This window comes from Drosophila subobscura, chromosome A (assembly GCF_008121235.1).
Source record: "Drosophila subobscura isolate 14011-0131.10 chromosome A, UCBerk_Dsub_1.0, whole genome shotgun sequence".
NCBI classification, from domain to species: Eukaryota; Metazoa; Arthropoda; class Insecta; order Diptera; family Drosophilidae; genus Drosophila; species Drosophila subobscura.
In genome coordinates, this window is record NC_048530.1 from 23,454,588 (window position 1) to 23,476,859 (window position 22,272).

The 22,272-nt window shown below is 49.1% G+C and overlaps 2 protein-coding genes across 4 annotated transcripts; one reads left to right on the forward strand and one right to left on the reverse strand.

The window, feature by feature from the left end:
• Positions 1-128: 128 nt before the first annotated feature.
• LOC117903596 lies at positions 129-9,203 on the reverse strand. The gene is made up of 9 exons (XM_034815835.1): positions 8,531-9,203; positions 4,283-4,429; positions 3,270-3,523; positions 2,388-2,676; positions 1,977-2,322; positions 1,547-1,909; positions 1,162-1,478; positions 933-1,081; positions 129-865 (listed from the first exon to the last, which is right to left on the reverse strand). The coding sequence occupies exons 1-9, from the start codon at positions 8,931-8,933 to the stop codon at positions 623-625; spliced, it is 2,511 nt and encodes an 836-aa protein (XP_034671726.1). The 5' UTR covers positions 8,934-9,203; the 3' UTR covers positions 129-622.
• Positions 1,101-22,080, forward strand: LOC117903597 (probable cytochrome P450 4s3). Of its 3 annotated transcripts, none has more exons than XM_034815838.1 (5): positions 1,101-1,112; positions 19,921-20,090; positions 20,151-20,604; positions 20,671-21,392; positions 21,456-22,080. In XM_034815838.1, exons 2-5 carry the CDS (start codon positions 19,940-19,942, stop codon positions 21,617-21,619), a joined length of 1,491 nt encoding a protein of 496 aa, XP_034671729.1. In that variant the 5' UTR covers positions 1,101-1,112; positions 19,921-19,939; the 3' UTR covers positions 21,620-22,080. The 3 variants fall into 3 exon arrangements, with proteins under 3 accessions (XP_034671729.1, XP_034671727.1, XP_034671728.1); XM_034815836.1 differs by lacking the exon at positions 1,101-1,112 and adding an exon at positions 12,429-12,550 and having other exon boundaries at positions 19,907-20,090; XM_034815837.1 differs by lacking the exon at positions 1,101-1,112 and having other exon boundaries at positions 19,790-20,090.
• The last annotated feature ends 192 nt before the right edge of the window (positions 22,081-22,272 follow it).

A 22,272-nucleotide genomic window follows, 5' to 3' on the forward strand; every position in this document is an offset into this window, starting at 1 on the left:
CCATGACCTACGTTTGCATCTACTTCCATCAGAAGACTAATAGCATGAGGATCGGATTACGTATTGATTGATACTTAGGGGTACAGGACAGGCACACATACCTGGGACAGTGTTCTGGTCCACGATAGTTTCAACATATTAATACATTTTATTCATTAAATTAGAATATAAAAAAAAGCTGACATTCGACCTCGCTTAAGGTAACGTAAGTAAGTAATCTAAGAAACAAGGGTCCCACAGCCGCAGTCTGGGATGGAGCCCGTAGCTGTCCAGTGCGCTGACCACTGCGTGGACCCGGTTTATGGAAGCAAGATAATATCGTACAAGAAGCAGTGATTGATTGGTTTATGACTACGAAACGTTTCTTATTCGTCGCTCGATTTGACTAATAGTAGAATTTACAATGTATAAAGCGTTCCACTATGACTAAGGGCGGGGGGAATCGGTGTCGCGTGTGGGAGCCGTATGATGGGTTGGGAATGGACGGTGGACGGTATGCGCTTGGGCGTGGTTATGCGGAGGGAGAGTGGGTCTGGGGGTGGGGTAGAATATCTAAACGTATTGCCACTAAATGCTAAAAAGGGACATTTACAATTTACAGCTATGAATGTTTGTTTCCAGACTATTCGGAGTGTGGGTGCGGATGGAGGGCAGTGCTGGGCGGCGTAGCTGTGGGCGTGTTCGCTATCCCCGACTGTTCTGCTACTGCTGCTCCCGGCAGCGCCTTGACCTTGGCGGTGCCATTGGCGGAGCTGGGGGCGGGCCGCTTGATGAGCAGCTTCTTGAGGTTCTGGAAGGGCGCATCGAAGAGCACCGTCAGGGCCACAGAGGCCAGGAATATCGATATGAATTCGTTGGTGTCGAGCTGAAAGCAAACCAATTGATTAGCTGCTCCTCGAGCAATTATCTCCCCTCTCTCCCTCTCCACTCACAATGATCGAAACAAAGTTGTAATAGTGATGAATGTGACGCCTTCGGCCGACGTTGTAGAAGAAGACGGGGAACTGCGTCAGGTAGATGGCATACGACAGCTTTGTGGACACCTGGAAGCCGCGCCAGGCAAACAGCCTCGTCAGTTTATCTGCAACACAAAATTCAGTTCAGTTCAGTTTGTTCAGTGGGAGCTGGCAGCTGGCAGCTGGCGTCGGGGCATTCGCTTACTCGTGTAGCCATTGTGCGAGACAAAGACGATCCAGGAGAAGAACAGGCACCAGGCAATCGGGGCGAAGGCCGCGTAGATGGCCGCGTGCGTCGAGTTGTAGACGTAGTTGATGTCGCCCATGGGCGCGGGGCCCAGCACCGAGGCCAGCACACAGACCGTGGCCGCAGTCCATCCCAGACGCAGCTGCAGGCTGCTCAGCTTGGCAGATTGATACTTGCGCAGGACGTAGCCCAGCAGGATGCCCATGATGTAGACCGTAGAGCGGTGCGGCGGGAAGGAGTACATGTAGTCGGCAGTGCGGAACAGGCGCTGAATGCTGTGGATTACAGGATTTCGGGATTTTACAGGATTTGCAGACACTTTCGGGGGAGAGTCCAAACTCACTTGGTGCCAAAGTAAATATAGTTGGACAGTTGGTTCACGATCGTTGTGTAGTAGCGGGCCGCCGTTCCCACTGTGCAGAGCAGCAGCAGTGTGAAGAGGCCACGACGTGGCCAGCGCCAGAGGCCCAGAATGAGGATGGGCGCCACGGCAAAGAGCTCGGTGTCGATGCCCAGGTGGTGCGTGTGCGTCAGGCACATCTCGCTGAAGCCAAAGTAGTTGTGGATGAAGAGCAGATTGCGCCACCAGTTCTTCTTGCAGATGTCGGCATGGTGGCCCACCACGAGGTTCCACTGCGGACCCGAGCCCCACAGCGGCAGCACGTAGGTGCAGAACAGTATCAGCGCAGCCAGAGGCGGAACAATGCTGCAAAGAATCCACAAGTTACTTAGGGATAGTCCGGGATAGGGATATGTTGGCCTGTCCGACTTACCGCATTAGTCGGCTGATGTACTCGTTCTTCAGGCGGATGGGCTGACGTTTCATGAGCCTGCCGAACAGCGAGTAGGATGTGAGCATGCCGCTGAAGAGCAGGAAGGGGTCCGTGTAGAGGGAGGCGGCGCGCCCGATCACCGTCCACGGCTGGCCCAGACTCTCGGACATGGCCGTGCGGTTGTTGTACGGGTTGAAGAACATCGCCATCGACTTGTGCGAGAAGATCAGCATGATGGCATTCAGGAAGCGAATGCCATGGACCGCCTCAATGTCGCCGGGGGCGCTGCTGGTGCTGAACAGCCATCGGAGATTCTTGTCCAGCGAGAACGCCGTACACCAAGCATCTACAATAAATTGTTTGGGTTAATTCGCTCGAGTTGCCTTCTGCTGTGTCCCGAGTTCCACTTACTTTGCTTCGGCTGCGTTTTGGTGGAGCGATCGTAGATGGTGGCGAGGATGGCCACGGACAGGACGAGCACAAAGAAGCGCACGGCCCATGTGGTGTTCCGGTCCCAAGGCTGCTGATCGCGCACCTGGCACATCTGCGGCTCGACGCGCACATTGAAGCTGATGCCCGTGGCTGCCGTCTGGTTGCTCAGGTACTCGGCCACGGTGTACTCCACATCCCGGGCGGAGCAGCCGGACGGCACGCACAGTCCCCAGTTGATAAGCGAGTAGCGGGGCACACGATGTCCGGGCTGCAACGGAAACACCAGGGGGGTAGAGTAATCAATTAGCGATTGCCCGTTGAACCGCAACAAAGCGGCTCGAACGAGTCTCAATGTAATAAACATGCAAAATTACATATGTACATATGTATGAACACTCGTACATACATACATATATTTGTTTTTGAATTATAATATAATAAACAAATACTAGTTATCCGCGGGACTTAAAGTAATTCAATTAACCGATCCCTGTTTATTGGCGCCGATCGGCGTGACATCATTCCAAACGAAAGTCGAGTCGTAGGGTTCAGTGCCCCCCGGCCGCGTAGAGCATCGGCGTCTCGGCTGGGATTTGCATTTTATGGCAATCTATAGCGGTGTTTGATTGCTTCGACTCAACTCGACGCGATTCGATTCGTTTTGTTGGCATTTTCGTCTTTCTCCTTCAAGTTCATGGTCGAACTGCGGCCTAGTCCAATATTAGCAGCATAATGTTAATCAAACCGAACTTTTACATGAATACATACACACATGCACATGCATGTATGTATGTAAGTACGTTTGCACGTAGTTTTGTAGGTTAAGTGCGCTCTCCCTTCCCGTATCTTCCAACTACTCACATCGTTAAACTCGCTCTTGAAGGGTCCATGCGACTGGATCAGCTTGAAGAAGGTCTGCAGACGCTTGGACTTGTGCGGCAGCACTGGCTGCGCATAGGCCAGGCAGTACTGTCCCCGCAAGACTGTTTCCTCATCTCTGAGCGGGTCCTCGCTGTGCATCCGCTGCTGGATGCCCAGGCACTGGTCAAAGTCGCCCGGCTGGTTGATGTTGCCATTCAGTATTCCGGAGTTTAATCTGCCGCTAGAATCGTGCACTGCTCGAGTGTAGTTGGGGAAGGTTAGAAATAGAAATAAATTAGCATACGAATGGCACAAAGTGGGCAGTTCTTAGGCAGCTCCAGGACATGAGTTGGCAGTCCTTGTACGTATGTTGGTGCCATCTCTAATTCGTGTGCGTGCTTGCGTGCATTTTTGTGTGTATGTGTAACCTTGACTGTGATCGCAACTCGTTTGCGTCTCTCTCGCGTCGTTCTGGTTCTAAGCGTCGCTGCCAGCAGCTGTGTTCGGTCGGTCAACGTCGCTGCCGCGTTTCTGCCGTCTTTTGTGTCAAGTTCGCATGGAATTGTTGTTGATGCTTGCAATTTTGTTGCAGTTGGCATTGTGGTGGCTGCCACATGCATATGCATACATACATGCATATGTATGCACTTGTTGCTTGCCGCCTGCCCCCAGCAAATGTGGGTAAAGTTCGTCGATTGGCCTTCACTTTAGCTGAATGCCACATGCACGAGCATGCACTTGCACTTGCAGCTGAGATCTCTTGCTCGCTTGTTGCATTTGACTTTGGAGTCTATCAATTCATGTCGACTCGTCTGGCGTTCTTACTGCCGTTGCAGGCAGCGACGCCGATGCCGACTGCGACTGCGACTGAGGCATCACCTGTGGCCGGCCAGTTGGCAATGACTCGAATTCGAGCCGAACTAACGAACGAACGAACGGACCCACCCAATTGGCTCTCCACTTGCAGAACTAGAACCCGTGCATGTCTCTCCATCTCTACTGTGTTTACTCACTCTTCAGGGCCCACAAATCAAAGTTGTCCAAGGCGTCCAGGTACTGGCGCATCTGCCGGCGGCACAGGGTCGAAGCATCTGGATGTCTGGCCGGATCGAATGGCTGTGTGATGGCCAAAAAGCGCTTCCCAATGTTGTGCAGATATGCTGGAAGTGATACAAATATTACGATATTCGATTAGAAACACATTTAAGGTAAGTTTTGAATCATAGAAGGGATCTTTATTCGCTTTTAAGCGCTGCTGTCGTTCCACTCCACTCGTTCCTTGTACGCTCTGCAGTCAGAATACAAAATTGGACAAGGTCAGGCTCGGCACTGGGCACTGGGTACTGGGTACTGGGCACGTGGCACTACAGGAAGTCATATACTGTCAATCAGAGCGCGTGCCCAAGCCATTCTGGGAGGGCATCGATTTGGTTGTGCGTTCCGCTCCAGGTCTTGGAGCAGATTGCATAGAAACGATTGGCTAATGAGGCGCCAGCAACAGCAACAGCAACAGCAACAGCAATGGGATGGCAAGTGGAGGTGCATCTCCAAGGAGAGATGGACAGAACCAGGCTTAATGCCAATGCCAAGACCTTAAACAAAAGCCCAGTCTCGGTATCCGGCTGCGCTGGACTCTGCTCTCCCATCATCAGCATGCCGGGGGCAGCGCTTCGGGCTTTGTTCTTATTAACATTTTAAATTTTTATGCTGGGCGAATGTTCAATGTGGCCAGCGCTCATTATGAATGCTGAGCGCGTTCTGGGCGAACGATCCATCAGTGGATCGGATCCGTTTGCTGCCTGGATACGTCTCAGAGATCTCTGACTCGATGGAGGAGGAGGAGTCCGGAGGTGGGCGAGAATGTATGGGCGTCTGGGCAGTCCCCAAAGTGCTTAAATGCGTCAGAGTCAACTCAGACGAGCTCTGACTGCGAAATTTCGGCCTGGCCTGTCGTCATATTCTATTGAGAAACGACACGCGATTGATCCCCGTGGCTAAATTTGGAAAAACTATCCAGCCCAATAGTGGACAAGGAAGAATTGATAATTCTATGATAGCTGAGCCCCAGCCCAGTCACAGCCCCAGCCCCAGCACTCCACTCCAATCAATCGTGCAAATCTCTGGCACTGGCTCGGGCTCGGGCGCGGGCGCGGGCTCCATCTGCCTCCAGCATAGAAATGTGGCAACTATTGTCGTGTGATGTGTGCGATGGGAATCAGTTCCAACTCGTTTGTTCCCTTCGCTCATTAGCAAGGCAAATTACGGAGATTTCAGATATTGATATACCGAAAAACAAAACAAATCAAATCTCCAGAACGGGATATTTTGTAACCTGTGTAATAGCTAGCTAGGAATGCCTTTGAATTTATTTTTAATTGATTTATTTGCCAAACTAAAGCTACAGGGAAGGCAGAGGGAGCAACAGCCTCAGCTGTTTCTTCGAATATGTCTTGGAATGTAAGCAAAGACATTCCAGTTAAAGCGGAATCGTGGAATGGTTCATTGGGTGACTCTCCCTCTCGCTCTCTATCTCTCTCTATAAATGAAGAGAGAGAATGTTTGCGACATTCTGTTAGTCGGGCCACCAGCAGCAAGAGAGTGTATCCCAACAAACAATTCAACGCCAACATGAAAATGTGTATGTAAATATGTATGTATGCACATAAATGTATGTGTGTGTGAATTAATACGGAGAATGCCAACCCACAATTATGATGAATGGCTGAAAGATATGCATGCTAAGTGGCCAAATAGACGCCGCAGCAGAATGTTATGTAAGCCAAGAATCGCACATTGGACCTGGCCAATATCGTTGGACGCGGCTTAATTAACTGCGTTTGCCGTTTCTCTCTCGCTTACTCTCGAGAGCGTGACCCACTTGGGTAAGCTGCTAACTGCCGACAGTCGCTGGCTGCCAACTGGACAAGTGGAGCATTGCACAATCCTTCGATGCAATGCGCAATCCTTGGCCCGATTGCCCAACACTGTTCTAGTTAGTGGAACTGCTTTGGCCAGAGCCGCCACAGCTGGCCAGAATGTACATAAATATGTACATATGTAAATACGCACACACATACATACGCACGGGCAACGGGCGATAACTGTCTCTTGCGGAGTCCAATTCGAAGGGGGCTGGCATGTGTGCATGTACACATGTATGTATGTATAAGCGTATCGTTTCGGTTTATGTTTATGTTTATGATACTATTGCAACTCTCATTGTTTTCCCTCGAGTGCAAAAACTGTTTGAGTGTGCTTAAGCTGTTCGATGTAACCTGACTACAGATATTTTAAGAACGCTTTGTGGTTGATGGTGTCACAGCTCTCAGAAGCAGGCAGAGGCTGTGACAGAAAAGAGAAGACAAGACACGGCACGACACCTTCCCTTCCTGTCTAAAACAATCGAAAACAAATTGATCAACATTTGTCATCGGCAACATTTTCATTGTTTGTTCCGAGTTCCGAGCGTAAACATTTGAGCTCGTGAGCGGCTTCTGCTGCTGCTGCTGCTGCTGCTGCTGCTACTGCGGCTACTGCTACTGCAACCCGATCACGATCGACTTCGGTCACCCTCACGCCCCTCCCCCGCCGACGGATGATCTGTGTTTTGTGTGGAGCATATTTACACAGCCCCTGAGCCTGAGCTGAGCCCGGCTCAGGTCTCAGTCGAGCGCAACTAAATTTCAATATTTGCCAAGCAAATTGGCAGCTCAACCCAGTCCCCAGTCTGTGGGGGGAGTGTGCATGTGTGTGTGTGCAGGGAGGGGGGAATGCAATTTGCCACCGTTTCGATTTCAGCTGGAAGTTCTTTTCCATATCTCGATGGGTTTTCGCCATATCTTAACTTCCACTTGAAGAGGTTCTTCATCAGCATTCAAGTGATTGGCATCATTTTTGATGATGATTCGTATGGCATGGCGAGTTTCTGAACGAGATGTCTCTTTGGATGTTTCGTGGTGAGTCGAAACAAGTTTTCAGTTTTACGGCGGCATTTAACGGTACTTGGGGGTTGGTCAAGCGTCGGATGGATGATGCGAAGGCGCGACAAATACAGCGAAGATCAATTACAAACAAGTCAGCCAGCCGCAAAGTGGGCGCGCAAAAAGCACTTAGGCTTGGGCTTGGGCCTAGGCTTGGGCCTGGGCTTGGTCGCGTTGCCTTTGGGGAATGGGAATGGGAATGGGCTAGGTAGGGTTGGGATGGAATGGAATTGGAATGGGACATACGACACTTTGCCACTCACTGTTGAGAGGTTGATGGTGGAAATGACTGGAAAGGGAATATGCCTTCACTTGCCAAGGAACAATTGGTAAATCCTGTAAAGCACTCTACTGTACACCCTGTGGATTCCTTGCCCTACTTGCAGCTGCCTTCCGTTGCATCATGCCTTTTTATTAGCCATCAAACTACATTCGGTTGGTCCTCGACGTGACATCATTGGCCCATGGAAACGATTTTATTACGTGAGACTTCACACATTTGGCCGCCCCCAGGCGTTGACACTTGCTCCAAGAATTAAGTCGGTTACCGGGCACTGAGCACGGGGAGGGGGGGAGGGGCCTTCCCCCACTTGCTCATCCTCATCCTAATGTGTTCCGCAAATAATACGCCGATGTTTGTGCAGCGTTAAACAGAAAATAAAAAGTGAAAAAGTGAAACAACAAGGCCAAACCTTTTAACAAGAATAAGTGCGCAACGACTGGCAAAAACACATCGGATTAGATAAGAGATATTATTGCTGGACTGCGAAGAGTATTCCAACTCCAACTCCAACTCCAACTCTGACTCTGACTCTGACTGTAGCAGGAAATGGCCAGTGCGCTTCAAAGTCCAATTTGCATTTGGCCAATTGAAGCAGTTCTTGGCCGACACAAAAAGGGGGCTGGGTCACGTCCATTTTGTCACTTCGATGCGCGTTCCATTACCGGAGGTCTTTTGGGCCATTAAAGCATGGACAGCCCTCGCCCTCGCACTCGCACTCGGCCAAGACCTGGCCAAAAGTTGATTGCGGAGCAATTGATTTCATTTGACGCACGCGCCTCTTATGCAACATTTCGCTTTGGGTCACAATCAAAATCCCAAAGGGAAGGACTGGTTTTGAGGGGAGAAGCAGGGGGCACACCACTCTGCATTACAATTAAAGAAATCGGTGAACAAAAACCCATGGCCCAAGGCCATTCGCGGTGCGTGTGTGTGGGCGGTGGGGCAGGCGTGAGAAAGCTGTAATCGATACGCCGACGACACTCCACTTCTCCACTTACCGCGTTCATCCTCCTCCACCTGATCATCCCCATCATCGTGTTCGTGGCTGTCTTTGTCGCGGGGCTGCCTCGTCTCCAGCTGGGGCAGCGTAAAGTTGGTGTGCAGCTCGCTGAGATTGCCCGCCTGGTACTCCAGCACGGCGTCGTCCGCGAACAGCTTGAGGCTGTAGTTCACTTTGTCCTCGAATATCGAGGCGATTTTGCTCTCCAGCTTGTCCGCGGAGGCATCCCCGCCCTCCGAGCCGTGGCCGGTGGCTGGCCGCAGCAGATTGTCGCCCAGATTGCAGTTATCCTTCAGGCTGCAGGTGGGCTGCACCACCCCCGGCCCATCCAGGGCCAGGCTGTGGCTGGGCAGGCGCAGGCCCAGGGCCAGCAGCAGAAACAGTTGCGGCAGGTGCATCATCCTGTCGAGGATCGCTGATCGCTGATCGCTTCAAACTTTCGCTTAGAACTTCTTCTCGGCACTCTGGCACATAATCACAGACACAGCAAACAGATAATGGTGACACCACAAAAAAACAAAATTACGTTCGAACGATCTATCCAAGGGAAAGAATAGACCGGAGAGAATCTTCAGAGCAGAGTGTTCGTGGGATCTGGGATCTCCGTGGGTGTACTTTTGGGCCAGCGATAAATTAAGCGACCGCCAAGACGAAACATTCAACGTCAACTGATTGTCCAAATGCCGCCAAGCATGCGAAGACCGCTCAGGTTCGTCGGCGGTTCGGTTCGGGGGTTTAGCCAGCGCTCAGCGCTCAGCGCAGCTCCCCAGCTCCAGCTCCGGCATCGGTCTCAGCCGCAGCCGCAGTCGCAGTCGCAGTCTCGGCTCCCGTCTCTGCCGCAGTCTCAGCTGGCTAAAAGTGTTCATGTGAATGTATCTCTGTGCGTGTGTGTGTGTGTGTGTGTGTGTGTGGGTATCTATTTTAGCCGCAAACCGAATTTCAAAACCAAATGCAAACCGAATTTCGAGCCGAGCCTGAGTCTGAGTCTGAGGCTGCTCTGCATTCCCGTACTGATACTGATACTGATCCGATCAAGAATTGTGCATCGATTGCATGAACATTCGTGCCTGGCATGGCCAAGCTTTTGCAGGCAGGTTCGGCTCGGTTCGGTTCGGCACTCAGCTGTTCCACTCGCTCACACGTTCACCTCCATACGGACAGCGGGCTTCCCCAGAAAACAGACACAAACGCTAGGCCGTGTGGCTTTCCTTTCCCTTTCCTTACCGCATGGAAGTGATGTAGCTGTGAGCTGTGAGCTGTGAGCTCACTTCATCTATTATTTCGCAGCAGAAATCGCAGCATTCCAGATTCCAGCGTTCCAGCTGAGGGAATTGTTCCCTTGCCAACCCAGCAAGCAGCAAATAATTTCATCATTTTACGACCAAATGCTTATAGGCTAGACATTAAACATTAAAAACAAAAATGAGATGCAGCAATCCCAATTTGCAGTATTTATATTGAATATAATAAACAACAAATTGCCCCAAAACTTGAACCCGAATCTTTGTTCGTTTACGGGAATACTCGTAAATATATTGTTTATCGATTGTATACAAAGAACTAAGCAAATCGGCATGACACACCAGAAAGGCAATTGGAGCGAACAGAATCCAATCCTGATTGTTCGGTTAATGACACACCTTCCAGCATTAACTTTCCCTCTCTCTCTCTGAAACTCTGTTGGCCCTGATGAGTTCTGCCTGGGGATGGGTTTTGGATGGTGGATAGTTGGGGGGGATTGTGTCGCAACAATTTCTTGCTGATCAATCGCATTAGAGGAACAGGCGTACGATAAAAAGTTTGGAAATATAATTACAGCCAGCGTTTGTCTGTTGTTGGCCAATAACTCGTTTTGATGACAACAGAAACATAAACGGAAAGAGAGGAAAACAAGTTCCATGGAGGTGGATGCATGCATGGGGACCATGAGGCGTGAAAGAATCATTTGATTACTGACCATCAGATGGGCAGGCGGTAAGTTCGCACTTCCACTCCCCCCCCCTGGTTGTGCCTGCCAAAGACAATTCGCAATAGACACACAAAAAACTGACGCAAATCCATTGAAAGTGAGCCCCTGGTTGCCAATATCAAATTACCCAACCCCAACCCCAACGGCCGAGCAGCCGAACAGCAATTTGCAGCACGGTTAGCCATAAATCGGAGTCGCAGCCAGCGTCAGAGAGCCGGAGCTGGGGCTGGTTCTTGCAACAGGCGCAAATTGCAAGCGGAACCAGAGCACCAAAACCAAAACCAAAACCAAACAAAACTGGCCACTAAATATTTGGCTAGACTACATCGGGAAATAGCCAAATTAAAAGCGGAGTTAGCCGCGACTCTGCTGCGAGTCGGCTGCTACCCAGGAGCAGGGCAGAGATCCTATGGCCCGAGGGAATGTTTCAGTTTTGATATCTTCAGAAAGATTAGCGATTGGCCTACTGATGCTTGATGTCTTTCTCCGCTTTGATTTGGATTGCGAGTCATTTCTGTGCGTATCGCGTGTCACCTGCCTGATCTACCCCAGCAGGCGACTGCACTAGAAGGCATTTGCTTTGCCCAAATATCCATTCTCTTTCGTTTGTGGCCAAAAGGAAGAATGTGGCAATTGGCTGGCTCTGACTGTGGCGGCTCTAGCCAAGTCTAGCTGGCTGGCTGGCGCAATCTGAACGAGTTTTGGTTCCGCGGAACCAACGTCGCTCAGCCGGCTCGGACGGCGACTCTCATTAACAGCTGGAGCAAGAGCAGAGCACGAGCTGAGCCGCCAAGTGGCATGTTGCATGCCAATTTTTCAAGAGGCAACAGCCAACGTACAAGCGTTGGCAACGAACCACTTGCAACTTTCAACTTGCAACCTGCAGCTTGCCACATTAGCCGGCCCCTGGTCCGGCCCGCTCAGCTGACTGGCTGGATGACTCTCTGGCTGACTGGATGACTCTCTGACTGCCAAGTGTGGCAATTGGGCAAAAATGTCTGACGTTCGCGTTGCCAATTGCAAATGTTGTTGGCTTGGCTTTTTGGCATTTCATGCAAAACTCCCCACCCCGCCTTGCGGTCGGGCTCGTCTTGGGCTCCTCTTCCATGGTCCCGCGGTTCCTCCGCGAAAGGCCATTAGCGGGGCGCTGTTAGAATTCTTGTTTGCCCATCAGCCATCAGCCAGCAGGCGGCACAAAAAGTGGCGGTACAATCTGGGAATACCCCACCAACAGCAAACAGAGGCTAATCTTTGGCAGCAGCTCCGCGCGGATCATGTCCCAAGCCCCTTTTGTCATCGCCCGAATGCAAATGCATTAAGTGGTGCACTCAAACCGGTCCAGCGTCCAAAACAAAGAGACCTTCCGCGCTGTTTCCACACAATTGTCCAATCGGACTGCAACAGCGAGTAGCAACAACGATATTTGGGGGGTATCGGCGATCAATGAGCTGCGATCAGCGATCAGCGATCAGCGTTACCAAAGATCATACCTTATGGGGTTGAGCTGTCGGAGGGAAGAGATGATGATGGCCACACTCACAGCACGGCTGGTGGGGGAGCATTGAGCCATGACGATGATGACATGACAAGGCAAGGCACGGCATGACGTGTGTCATGCATGTAAGACATTGAAACGATTAAAACTTAGTTAAAACATGAAGAATATGGTACGTGTGCATCATTCGAACTGCAGCCGATATCGAAATCAAAATTTCCTTATTTCCATTTGCAGCTTAAGGGGCTCAACGCGTGTAATTACATATGTACATACATATGTAAATACATATGTACATGAATCTTTCAAGCGATTCCCGGCGATCGTTTAGCGATAGTAAGAGTAACATCGAAAACGAGACAATAACAGAATAAATAACTAAAATAACGGGGCCACGCAGTGAAGGGCTTTTGCAACAACAAATTGCATTGCTTTGGAGATGAGAGCTTTCAGATCAGAGCTTAATCTTCTTGCGTTGCGCAAAGCGCATTGATGGTTTCAACTATAAACAGTTCGGAAGTTCAAGAACAAAGTGCGAAAGAAACAATTAATTGGTATGTTATCTTGAATTTATGCTAACCAACATAATGAACTCCACTTTGAAAGTACTCCAATGCAGAAGCAAACGGGAGGAAGCTATAACAACAATTCAGATTTATTCTGGTGCTCCAGAAAAGCAAAAAGTTTGTGGAGAGGGAAGTGACGCTAGTGAGCGCTACCTGCGCTCTTCATTTTTGCATCTTCTTTCTCGACGTTCGTCGAGCGAGCGGTGTGGGGGAGGTAGGGGAGGCTCGTCTTGCATAAAATCCTATGTAAATCGAACTCGGTGCCATCTATGCGCGGTAGCTCAACAGATTGATTTAACCTGGTCTCGGCACTTCAAATCAGTGATAAAAGTATACAAATTATCTCTATGGTTGTGTTTGTGTGTGTGTACAAATTTTCCATTTGGAGTTTCCAATCCAATCAAAGCCCACTTGACCCGTCGGCCCTCCGTCCAGCGGCTGTGGGAAGCCGAAATATTGCACCGACTGCGTGTCAATAGGTTAATCGTGCCCTCCCCCTTCTCCGTTCAAGACAATGCACTCACCCATGCACTTTGTCAGACGCTGCCAATGCTCATAATTATGTTCAAGTTTTCGTCTCCCTTAAGTCTTTTGTTTCGCTTTTGATGTGTCGGCTGAGGGAGGGGTGACCAGCTGATACTCGTAGTTCTTCTCTTTCGTATGATTTGATTTCGATTGGGATTGCAGAGAGTGAGAGTGTGAGAGAGCGAGAGGGAGTCCCGTTTATGTTTACATGTATTTGTTTGTATTTCATATGCACTGAAGCCTCTGCCGGTTTCGTTTTCATTGCTACTGCCTGGTGTGGTGCCGCCTGCCATCATCGACCTTCGAAGTTGTAACCCATTTGTATACCCTTTCAGAAGGTATTCAAACAGAATCAAATAATTACTTTCGAAGTTTGCACGCTCGCTGGCAGAGTATGAGAAAGTGCAGCGAAGAGAGTAAATTATGCGCTCTCTCAGAGAGCGACCTACATATGCGTATTGCTAGAGATGGCACTACCCTCACGTGCCTGCCGTATATATCTTTGACTTCTTGTGTAGTGTGCAAGGGTATGCAACGCGTCGGTGCGACGAGTTTAGCTTTCATGCATTTTCGTTGTATTTCGATTTCAATTCGAATTTCATTTTCCGTGGGGGCTGGCTGGCGCTGCAACGTTTTGTATGTGGAATTTTAAACAGTTTCTTGTTGTTTCTGGAAGTGGGTCTCTTTCTTGGCCACCACCATGGAACGTCTGCCTCTGTGTTGGTTGCGATATGCATATGATGATGGCCAGCAGAAGTGGTTTTTGTGTTGTTTTGTGCCTGCAATTTGAAGGGCAATGAAGCTTGGCTAATGCACATTGAGGCAAGTGCCAGTGCCAGTCCCACTCCCAGTCCCAGTCCCAGTCCCAATCCCACACCGAGCGACAGTCCATCGCAATCGGATGGAATACATCCCCACATTATTTTGCTTAATTTATATTTATTTTCATTGTTGTTAGCCAGATTTGCCTGCTTTATGGCTCTTTGTCCCATTAACGAGTTGAACTAATGCTAAAGTTCAAATTTAAATCTCGCTGAGTAATTAAATATAATTAAAATTAAGAATCCAACAGAGTCAGTCCCCGACTTCAACTCCAACTCAGATTCGTTTTCGTATTCGGATTCTGACTTAAATTTGTTGCTTTGTTTGTGCTTTATTTGCCTGAATAAATTTAGTGAGCAATTAAATCCCATAATGCCCATAATACTCGTACGTACCTGTACACAATCCTCAGATTAACAGATTGGCAGTCCGTCCCCGAGGGGGGAGGCAGAGAGACAACTTAATGCTGCTGCCACATTCCGCAAACAACTTTCGAAGCAAAAACCCATCGAACTTAGTTCTGCGAGGGTCTGGGCCCAGTTAGGGGCAGGTGCGTGCAGGTGAGTGGTCACCGTTTGGTCCGGCTATCAAGATCAATGGCCGGATAAGGACGGATAGTGAAGGTTATCAAAAGATATTAATCTTTGCCTCTCAGATATTCCACACATGAAGCGAACAGACTCAAAATTGGTTCCTGCTAGGGTTAGGTCAGGTATTTACATAGCTGAAGGGGAATGTGTCCCCTCAAGAGGAGGTCGCATCGAAGTTGTTGCCTCAATTCTGGTTAGGGAAGTACTGAGGCATACTTAGTCCACAAAGACAATGTGTTCCGACACCATTTACATTTTCAATGCTGTCCGGATGCATCGTAAAAGCTTGGCCAAAGAACGAGGAAGTCAGTGGAGACGTTTTTATTCTGCTGCTAGAAATACGCGTATAATGTTCATAAGTGTGTTCATGTATGTACATGTGTATTGTACATTGTACAAGCTCTAACAAGAACAAATAATGAACAGCAAACAACCGAAGCGACGGGGGGAGGCGGTGGAATCGGAAGAAGAGCTGGGAGAGGCAAGGCAAGGCACGGCAGCAATTTAAATGCCGTAAAAACAGTTTATGCTCGAATATTTAACGCCTCACTCACATCCAAGTCCAAGCGATGTCCATGCCTGGCCATAATACAGTGCGTCTCAGTAGTGTAAGCCAGTCTTCCGGATCTTCCAGCGTGTGTCGCTCTGGACACGCTTTGGCACTGGGCCCCCTGGCTGTCTGTCTGTTTAGCTGAGTAATTCAAGCCATAAAGATGATGACTCCAACTACGACTCGTCCGGCCCCCACCCCCCCGGCACAGGTTCAAGGCCAAGACGAGCCAAGTCGAGCTATAAATATGAGGCATGGGCCAGACAAAGATTTCTGTGTGTTTACATTGGAGGAGACGCGGAGCAGCAGCGGCAAGTGATACGCTGCGAGTATTGTTATCCGAAATTCCAAGCGAAAACAAACCGCCCAAAAGCTGTTTGCCAAATCGAATAACTAGCTTCGGACGGACGTAGATTAATTGGGGGAAGCTCTAGGTGATGCTTTAACTCGCGATTTGCATAAACTTAATTGAGTAGTTGGACGTACGTACCTATACATATACGTACCCTTAGGGGGGGCTGCACCTACTACACATAGATGGATGGCTGGACACGGATACCCAAAACAAACTTCGCACCTACATATCTGCCTACAAAGTGATTTCAATTGAAAACCCCCACCCCGTGGCTGGCGTCTTGTGTCTGTGCCCGGAACTGATCGACGCATTGAGGCGTGCCCGAGGAGGGTCCACGATTCGTCGTCATGTGCCAAAGGTTGCTAGACAGTCGATCAGCCGCTCAGCCGCTCGGCCGCTCGGCTCGAGTCTAAGCAGTTCAAACAGCAGCAGCTACTGAAGCCCAACGACAGCCACGCCCTTGTACTCAGCTTCCTCTGCTCACACATACGAGTACGAGGTACTGGAGTAGTACCAGAGTAGTACGAGTACTAAAGTATTACATTCAATACTGATCAAAAAAACACTTTCAATTGATTATTTCACAATGAAACGTAGGGGAAGTCCGTCCTGATCGCACATCTTTTTATGGGCATTACTTGAATCTGCTCCATAGATTAGGATAAAGATTGTTGGAATATATTGTGCCAGTTTTCGATTGACTTCTCCCCTGGCTCGGAACTCACCTGCAGCTTATTAGTTAACAAAGTTTATATTTCTCTGTCAGTTGGCCAAACCGTTGATTTCTGTTCTGTTTTTGCAGTTTTCTGTACCATTTAATATGCCGCAGCTCTACCTTCCATGCGAATCAGTCCAAGGCCAAGGTGATCTTCGTTATCTCGATGCTAAGCATCGTGTCAGTTGCTACTTGGATCAGGTTAGCTCGGTGCCCATTCCAATGGGAAATGAGAACTGGAGGTGCACTGGATACCCCACATAAGCCAATATTCCTACCAAGATTCAATTACTTCGTCAGTTTTAAATACCCATGGCAGCTCCGATGCCAATTAGTCCAAGGTGGAGCTTCCGATTTCCGTTGAGATGCAATGGAGTCTCAAACCCCAATGACAAAAGTGCTCCAATGGCTTCTCCGAAAGCTAAATGATGTGCAGTACTTATCTCAGGTGAATTTCCTGGAAGACAATTTGTCGGAAAAGCCAGCTACCGTTGCAGGTCAAGATCGAGTTGGGCTGCGGCTTACAACTCGGTTGAGAGAGCCAAAAGGCAGCCAAATCGAAAACGTAAACGATCCAAATACCTGTCGTGGGATTGCGCATTCGGACGTGCCCGCCTGGCCGACAGGTGATGGTCGTATCCATATCCAAATCCATATCAGCAGCCAATCGGCTGTGTCACCCTTAGATTGGATCAACGTCACCCTGAACACCCGCTGGCTGATTGGCCTCACATTTTTGCCATAATTGAATGCAGGCAGTCGACAGAACTTGGCCAATCTGATTGCCAAATTTACCGACTGTCAGCAGAGCTCGGTCCAGCCTTGGCATGCCAAGCAGCAGCACCAGCACCAGCAGCAGCACCATGAGGCGGAGCAAACTGCTGAGGACGGCACAATTTCACAATCCAAAAACAAGCCCCACAAATGCAACCTTATAAAACACACCTCTCCCCCCCCTCTCCCTCTCTGCTTCCTACCCTCATCCCAACCCAAAGATCTGAAAGTTCTTAAGTCACCTTTCGCTCGATGCCAGAACCTGTTCGGGCATTTTGTAGAAGATTCTGGCTGGCGCCCTTACACGGCATTGTCGGGTGGGTGGGGGACAGACAGACACACGCAGAGAATCCAACCAACCGGAGTAGAGTCCAGAAACAGAAACTCGCAAAAAAACAACAAGAGAGTCCGAAGAATGTGCGGCGTCATTATTTATGGACAAATATTGACCGACTTGTTGCTTCAAATGTGTGCTGCCGCTGCCGTTTACACATTCGATTTTGAATACAAAACAAATGTCTCCGCTCTCCGAACGTTCGTTAGCTCGATTCTCAGCCATCTGCAGAGTTGATTCTTTAATTCCTTTCTGCAAAGGATTAACAGAGAGCAGAATGACACTCAAAATACTGATGATGAGCACAGGAGAGTAAATATGGGAACAATATTTCACAAAAAGTACAAATTAACATTGATGATGATGCAGCCATAAACAGAGGCAAGTAATAGTGAACTTCTCTTTGGACTCTTCTAGCGGGAATGAATACTTTTAGCATTTCTAAGACTGAGCTTTGCTTTACCTCCCGTTTTGCTTGGATTCAAATTTCCATCATTTAAATAAAACCTATTCTGATAAACACCATTAAGAACAAGAAAAAATGTGTCAATGACTTGAGTCAACTTTCGATAGCCAGACGTAAGCACAAACAAACAGATGGACCGATCGCATAGAACTACACTATGATGGGATCAGATCACGCATCTATTATTGAAATATTTTAATTTGTAGTCGATTTCTATTAGAGAACTGCAGCTCGCCAAATATATTTTGGTAGCTACTGATCATTGTACTTATGTACCCGTAGATTTTATGTTCATTTTGCTGCAGCGTCAGAGTATCACAATTGGGTAGCATTAGTATTCGACAGACTAAAGTCCAATGTGATTGCTTGAGGTATGACAAGAGAGAAATTCAAGAGGAACTCAAAGAACAGAGGAGAAAGCAAGAAGCAAGAAGCACTTGCGCGAGGAAGCTTTTCGCATATTGCGGCACACTTATGTACATGCATACATATGTATGTATGCATGTCCATGCAAGTACTCGAGTGCTTTTTTTGGACGCTCGCAAAAACCCACAGCGTAGGGTTCCAAGTCCCGTTACTTGGCTTGTTATGGTGTGTAATGATGGCATAGAAGTCGGCTGGCCTGTGTCTACTTGTGGAGCTGGAGCTGGAGCTGGACTTTGGACAGACAGCTGCAGAAATATGTTGTTGTGGGTGTGCGTATGGGCAAGCACGGTTCCCTGGAACAGCAGTCAACTAGATCGTTTTATAAGTGTAGTGTAATACGAGCAATAAGACCAAACGACCTTGCGAGGCATGTACATACATATGTACATGTGTACGTACGTACGCACATAAACGTATTACGAATGATTATACGACCATCATCTGCTTGACTCTTATCTGCAATGATCTTGAATCGCGACAGTTGTTGTTGCAGTGGCTGATAAGGTGCTTCAATTACAGCTATTGGAAACTTGAACTGAAACTTGAAACCTGAATGTGCCAAAAGGGTCGCAAAATCAATTACATTTTCAGCCATGCATAAGTAGTCGTCCCATTGAGATTGCCCATTGAGCTTCCCCATCTAATAAAACGCAACAAAAATATGAACTTTGAGACGAATGCTTTACTGGGTCGATAAGATAGAAAAAACACACAACCAAGCAGTCAGCTACTTGTGCGAGTGTGTGTGTGCCAGAGGTAATACTGCTTGCATTTCAATAAGATTTGAGCCTAATCAGATGACTGCAATTTGCATACGTATCTAATAGGAATACATGCAAACATGCACACATAAATACATGTATGTACATACATATGTATGTACATGTGTGCATAATTTGTTGTCTCAGTCCCACCAAGTCAGTGACGAATGCATTTGAAGAACAAGCTCAGCCGCAGACGATGGATGTTCGTTTCTACATGCCATGCAAACATACATACATACATATTCACATGCTTATGTTTTATGTGTGTGTGCATATTATTTGTATGTGATGCACATGTTTATATGTGGGTCAACGTCAATCTGGTTGCTGTTTTTGTTGTTGTTTGTTGCTGCTGCTGTCGCACAACTCGTTTTTGGGGCCTGGCAATGCAGCCGCCCGATCTCTGCAATGTTAGCAGGCAGCCACAGCGACAGAGTGTGCGTCTCTGCTGGGGTGCTGCATCATTGAGGTTCCCAGTTTGACAAACGGTTCCAGTTACCTACACCTGGGTCGGGCATGGGCGAATAATCATTGCACTCAGCGCTGCACTACCGTTCCATGGAAGCTTTCAGCAAGCTTTCAGTCTGCAGTTGCCGTTTGCGTCAAAGCTGTGCTGATGTTCACCCCATTCTTCACATAGATTAAATCTCTCTGGGAGCAGCATGTACCAACCTTGGATGCATCATCTTCCTAGCCGAAATTGGGTCTAGGAAAACTTCCGCTCGTATTTTGCTAACCCCACGGACACCACTTCCGCGGCAGATGTGCGATAAGCGGAGGGAGGGCATCCAGAGTGCTGACCAAATCGTGAGTGCCGATGCCAGATTGGGTCTGGGTTGGGGTCTGCGCTGAGACACAACTGCGAGCAAAGTAATATTTTCTTTAGTTCTGAATTAGTTGCAAACGAGATCGATTGCCGAGCAGTACGCCAGCTGCTCCGAAGAACAAGCCAAAACTTGTACACAATTATTTATATTTTCTTTTCCTTTTTGTTGCTGTGCTGTGTTCTTGTTGCAACTTCAGAGTTGGCGAGTCAGAGTTGAGTGAAGAAACGACATGAATACGTGGGCGTTGGTGGCATTTGCCTTCTGGGCACTGTTCCTGCGCTACCTGCCGCAGATTCTCAACTTTCTGAGGCTGCAGCGGTTCGCCAAGACCCTGCCAGGACCAAGTGTGGCCGAGCTGATAGCCAATGTGAAGAAGGGAGGTGAGTGAGTCCTGAGAGCTACTACGAGAGCTCTGGCTTATCCTTAAACTCCTTGCGCAGAGATCCTGAACTGGCTGAAGGAGCTGCGAGAGCGCCATGGGCCTGTGTTTCGCATCTGGTTCGGCAAGGATCTGATGGTGATGTTCAGCGACCCCGAGGATGTCCGACAGATGCTGGGCAACAACGCGCTGCTCTACAAGTCGCGCAACTACAGACTCCTCGAGCCCTGGCTGGGCAAGGGACTGCTCACGAATGGCGGCGAGTCGTGGCACCGGCGCCGTAAGCTCCTCACGCCCGGCTTCCACTTTCGCATCCTCAGCGAGTTCAAGGAGCCGATGGAGGAGAACTGCCGCATACTGGTGAGCCGCCTGAAGGAGCGTGCCAATGGCGAGGCCTTCGACATTTACCCCTACATCACGCTCTTCGCCCTGGATGCCATCTGCGAGACGGCCATGGGCATCAAGAAGCATGCCCAGCTGCAGAGTGACTCCGAGTACGTGAAGGCTGTCCAGACGTGAGTACCATCGACCATGTGCTTGTGGCTTCATCTCATTCGGGGATCCCTTTCCCCTGCCACCAGCATCTGCCGGGTGATGCACAAGCAGAGCTTTTCCTTCTGGCAGCGCCTCAACATATTCTTCAAGTACACCGAGATGGGGAAGGAGCGCGACGGCGCCCTGCGAGTGCTGCATGACGAGACCAATCGTGTGATTCGACTGCGGCGGGAGCAGCTGCTCAAGGAGCGGGAGCAGCAAAAGCAGAACGAGGATGAGGCTGAGACTGAGGAGAACGATGTGGGCGGCAAGAGACGCCTGGCGTTCCTCGACATGCTGCTGCTCACCCAGCTGGAGGGCGGCGCCGAGCTGAGCGATGTCGACATACGTGAGGAGGTGGACACTTTCATGTTCGAGGGCCACGACACCACCAGCTCGGCCATAGCCTTCGCTCTGAGCCTGCTCTCCAAGCACGCGGAGGTGCAGCAGCGTGCCTACGAGGAGGCGCGCGATCTCGAGGGTCGCGAAAAGGAGTCCATGCCCTACCTGGAGGCGATCATCAAGGAGACACTGAGACTGTATCCCTCCGTGCCGTTCTTCTCGCGCCAGGTGCTCGAGGACATGCAGGTGGGCAAGCACACCGTGCCCAAGGGGGCCTCGATCAATTGTCTGATCTACATGCTGCATCGCGATCCCGTCAACTTTCCGGATCCGGAGCGCTTTGATCCCGATCGCTTCTATCTGAACGAGAAGCAGATGCATCCCTTTGCCTTTGCCGCCTTCAGTGCGGGTCCACGGAACTGCATAGGTGAGATCCACATCCCCAGATCCAATGATCGCTCCTTGTCTACTTTCTGGTTGCTTTATTCAGGTCAAAAGTTCGCCATGCTGGAGCTCAAGTGCAGCCTGTCCAGCCTCCTGCGCAGCTATCAGTTTATGCCCGACAAGGAGCACCAGCCCATCCCGCTGGCCGAGCTGGTAATGAAGAGTGGCAACGGGGTCAGGCTGAGCATAAAGCCACGGCGGCACAACTGAAACTGAAACTGAACCCCCCGCCCTGAAAGTCAGCTCGGATGATCGCTCAATCGCTCAATCGCTCCATCTTCAGCCCGTACTTGTAGTCTGAAATAAATCGCAAATATTTAGTCTAAAAATAGGCAAATTTCATGCAAATAGCTCAGCCGTCTGCCTGTCCCACGACCATGTGACGCGCACAGGGAGCGACACTGTGGGACTGTGGCTGGTGGTGGGGGTCAGGTTTGGGGGTATCAGTATCAGTGGCTAATAATAGTCCATCCCATCCAGCCTCGGACCAGGGGAAATGATTATTGCAATTATGTTATTATTGGTTTGTTTATTGTTTATTGTTTAGCTTTTGCTTTGTTTATTTCAATTTGAACTATGGAAAATACAATCGATCATATTACTCGTACATATACATATACACACAGATAGAGGTATATGTATGCATGTGTGTGTGTGCAGTTTTGGTTTCATTATTAGTTTATTTATTTATTTATTGTTAACATCCAAAACCAACAAACAGTTGTCCTCTCGGAAACAAAAAAATAGATATATGTATATGTATATGTATATGTATATATTTACTTGTATATTAGGTGTATATAGACATACTTATTGCTCTCCAAGAGTACACCGCTCCTGCTCCACCATCTCTCTGTCCTTCT

What these genes read in the sequence shown, in the direction of transcription:
- LOC117903596 (XM_034815835.1), bottom strand. Translation starts at nt 8,933, where the DNA reads ATGATGCACCTGCCGCAACTGTTTCTGCTGCTGGCCCTGGGCCTGCGC. An exon ending in TACATCAGCCGACTAATGCG is followed by an intron (nt 1,910 to 1,976) that starts GTAAGTCGGACA and finishes GATTCTTTGCAG; the next exon opens with CATTGTTCCGCCTCTGGCTG. An exon ending in TATATTTACTTTGGCACCAA is followed by an intron (nt 1,479 to 1,546) that starts GTGAGTTTGGAC and finishes TGTAATCCACAG; the next exon opens with CATTCAGCGCCTGTTCCGCA.
- LOC117903597 (XM_034815838.1), top strand. Translation starts at nt 19,940, where the DNA reads ATGAATACGTGGGCGTTGGTGGCATTTGCCTTCTGGGCACTGTTCCTG. An exon ending in AGCCAATGTGAAGAAGGGAG is followed by an intron (nt 20,091 to 20,150) that starts GTGAGTGAGTCC and finishes CTCCTTGCGCAG; the next exon opens with AGATCCTGAACTGGCTGAAG. An exon ending in GGGTCCACGGAACTGCATAG is followed by an intron (nt 21,393 to 21,455) that starts GTGAGATCCACA and finishes TGCTTTATTCAG; the next exon opens with GTCAAAAGTTCGCCATGCTG.